Below are 3,018 nucleotides of genomic sequence, written 5' to 3'. Positions count from 1 at the left end.
CGCGTCGCCGTCGGCGCACCGCTGGCGTGGCCGCAGCGCTGGCGACGGCGGAAGTGACGCGGGGCCAACTTCCATCACTGGCTCGCTGGGCAGGACACCGACGTAGAGGCACGCCGTCTCGTGTTGTGCTGCGGTGTCACGCTTCGCCCACCACCAGCACTAGCACCAGAAGCCGCAGGAAGAAGGGAGGTGCTGAACATGCCGCTGCGGTAATCATCCCACGGGTGTGTCAAGCGAATAAGATGGTCGGGGAGTGTGTTTCTTGTTGGTGTTGTTGTTGTTATTCCCGTCTTGTTCTTGCATGGGTGCTTTGTGTGGTCGTACGTCGGCGTCTCTGTGTGTGTGTGTGAGTGTAAGAGAGATAGGGTGTGTGTGCAACTGACGTTTACACCTCCTCCTCCTCCTTCTTNTGTGTGTGTGTGTGAGTGTAAGAGAGATAGGGTGTGTGTGCAACTGACGTTTACACCTCCTCCTCCTCCTTCTTGGCTCTGTCTCCGCCTGTAGGGAAGGTGGAGGTGGGAATGCGGCTCAAGCAGAGGCAACGAAAAATAAATGGTTCCTTCAATCGCAAGTCCAGAGTGTCTCCTTTCTCCTATGTCTCTCTCTCTCACCCTCTGCGTTTGTATGTGTGTGTTGTTATGTCCTCTAATTCTTTTTTCTTTTCTTTTCGTTTCCTTTTTGCCCCATTTTTTTTTATTATTATTGGATTTGCTTCGCTGCCGTCGTTGGCGCAGCGAAGGAATAGTTGACAAAGGTAGAGGAGGCGTGGTGCCGTAGCCCGTCGACTGCAGCAGCTACCGGTGCGGGTGGTGTGTGTGTGTGCAAAGTTCGCCCAGAAGCATCCCTGTCGGCCACATGTCGGTGACGGGTGTCTTCAGCAAAGGCCGCGGTGTTGGCCACGACGCCGCCACGTCGCTGCTGCGCTACATACCGCGCCCGCGCGTGCCGTGGCAGCCGAGCCGCTTTGGTCGCGCGAACCTCACGGCGGAAGACCTCGCACGGCTGTGGAGCAGAGGCCGCTACCGCGACGGCCCTGGCAACTACAACAGCGGCTACTCGACGGAGCGGACACACGTGTTGGAGGACAACACGGTGGCGATGATACCGAAGCACGAGCTGGAGAGGTACATGCCGGACATTAGTCTTGGGCCCAAGGCGCTTGTGACGCCCGTGTCGCTTATGAGTGCGCGTAATGGGCACCGCGTCACGCACGACCTTCTGCACTCATACGACCCGCACATTGGCCGCCTCGACAAGCCGGCACTGGTGGACCACGACAAGATCTGCGTGGAGGACCCGAACCGTGTCGGCCTCAACGCAGCGACGCTCGACTGTCGCGGCCGCATCCACCGTTGGCTGCGGCGCGGGCCCTTCTTTCAGGAGGACCACTACATGCGCCGCTCCCTCAAGCTGCAGCGCGACGGGACAGTTCCAGCCGCAGCACACGAAGCGCCGCTGATGCGCAAGATCATCCGGCTGGCGCAGCGCGGTCACCTCAAGGCCGCATGTGAGGAGTACCGCCGCGTCACGACGATTCCACCGGTGGAGGTGTACCGTGCGCTGACGGCGTGCTGCATTCCAGCGGGCCTTATCGCCGATGCGGTGGCCATATTTGAGGACGGCAATGCGAAGCTCTTCTATGTAGCGCGGGACGGAGAGGTGCTCCATAACTTGATGCGCTGCGCTATTCGTGCGGAGCATCGGGTGCGTGTCATGTGGGTATATAACGTCATGCGCGGCCGCTATTATGAGAATGTTGTGGTGCGTGCGGAGATTGAGCCAATGTGGCGCTACCGCATCGCCCTGCTCGCACTTGAGTACCTGCTAGACCACAACTGCGCCGAGGAAGCAGCGGCGGTCTATTGCTACCTCGCCAAGGAGGAAATGCTGCAGTGCGATGTGCATGTACGCATCGGTCACCACATGCGTGCAGCGCTCGCCGCAGGAAAGACGGTGACGCTCAGCAATGAGGTGTTGCGCACCACGTCACTCGTGAAGGATGTCGAGGCGGTGGCGCCGGAGGTGGCGCGCGAGCTGCACCGTCGCCACATGGAGGCCCTTCGCAGCAGTGACACGAGCACCGCAGGGGTGGGGCCGCTGTGGTCAGCGCACGGGCCCCTTACCGCTGGTAATAGTGGTGATGGTAGTGCAGAGCCAACAGCAGCGAATGCCATGCAGTGGCTGCAACAGCACTTCGGTGATGTCGATGTCGCGAGTGTGATGCGGTGGGCACGCTTTCGCCACGCGAAGGATTTGATGGCGAAGGACCGCCCGCAGTATCTTGCGCGTGCGGCGGTGTGGATTGAGCTCCTGAGCAAGCGTAGCCACGCAATGGAGGAGGTGCCACTGACGTACATGCGTAAGTCCAAGCCGCTTGCGCTCGACACAAACCCCAATGTGCGCGTTGCCTGGCAGACGCAAGTGACGAAGCCGGACGGACCGCCGCGGCTCCTCGGACGTGAGGAAGGGTATGTCTTCTATCACAGCGATCACTCTCGCTTTGTTACAGAGACGTACCGCCATGCAGGGGAATCGCTGCACTCACGCTTCCTTGCGCTACAGCCTATTCACACAGAGGTCTCCGCCAGGGAGGACTTCCAGCAGATATACACTCAGCAAAAGGAACGCCGGCGGCGGTCGCTACCCAATGGGGCGATGGCAGCAAACACGCCACCGGCACGTATCCTGCACCACTCTGTGACGAATGAAGTGCGCAGTAGTGGAGGTGGTGGCAGTTCTCGCCCCGACACCACAGCGGCAACTACATCAACTGACGTGCGGGGTGCGGCATCCGCAGGAGGTGGGGAGGGCTCCATGACCGCAAAGGCCCACGAGATGGCTGGCAGCAGCACCAATGGTGGAAGTGGCGTCACACCCGAGTTCTAAAGCTCTGGAGAAAGGAAGGGATGAAGTGGAATGGCGCAATCACAATCAAAACGATAAACATACAAAGGGACAGAGCCCGTGTGTTAGTGGAAAATGGCCGGATTTCTGTTGCCTTTGGGAACGGAGGATAGG

The 3,018-nt window shown here is 59.7% G+C and overlaps 1 protein-coding gene across 1 annotated transcript; it reads left to right on the top strand.

Moving 5' to 3' along the window:
- Positions 1 to 855: 855 nt before the first annotated feature.
- DQ04_04881030 (hypothetical protein) lies at positions 856 to 2,886 on the top strand (the record flags this gene model as incomplete). The annotated part of the gene is made up of 1 exon (XM_009313851.1): positions 856 to 2,886. The coding sequence occupies one exon, from the start codon at positions 856 to 858 to the stop codon at positions 2,884 to 2,886; it is 2,031 nt and encodes a 676-aa protein (XP_009312126.1).
- Positions 2,887 to 3,018: the final 132 nt, after the last annotated feature.

This window comes from Trypanosoma grayi (assembly GCF_000691245.1).
Source record: "Trypanosoma grayi strain ANR4 Tgr_488_V1, whole genome shotgun sequence".
NCBI lineage: Eukaryota > Euglenozoa > Kinetoplastea > Trypanosomatida > Trypanosomatidae > Trypanosoma > Trypanosoma grayi.
The sequence above is the reverse complement of the archived record's forward strand: the minus strand, read 5'-3'. Positions and strand labels throughout refer to the sequence as shown.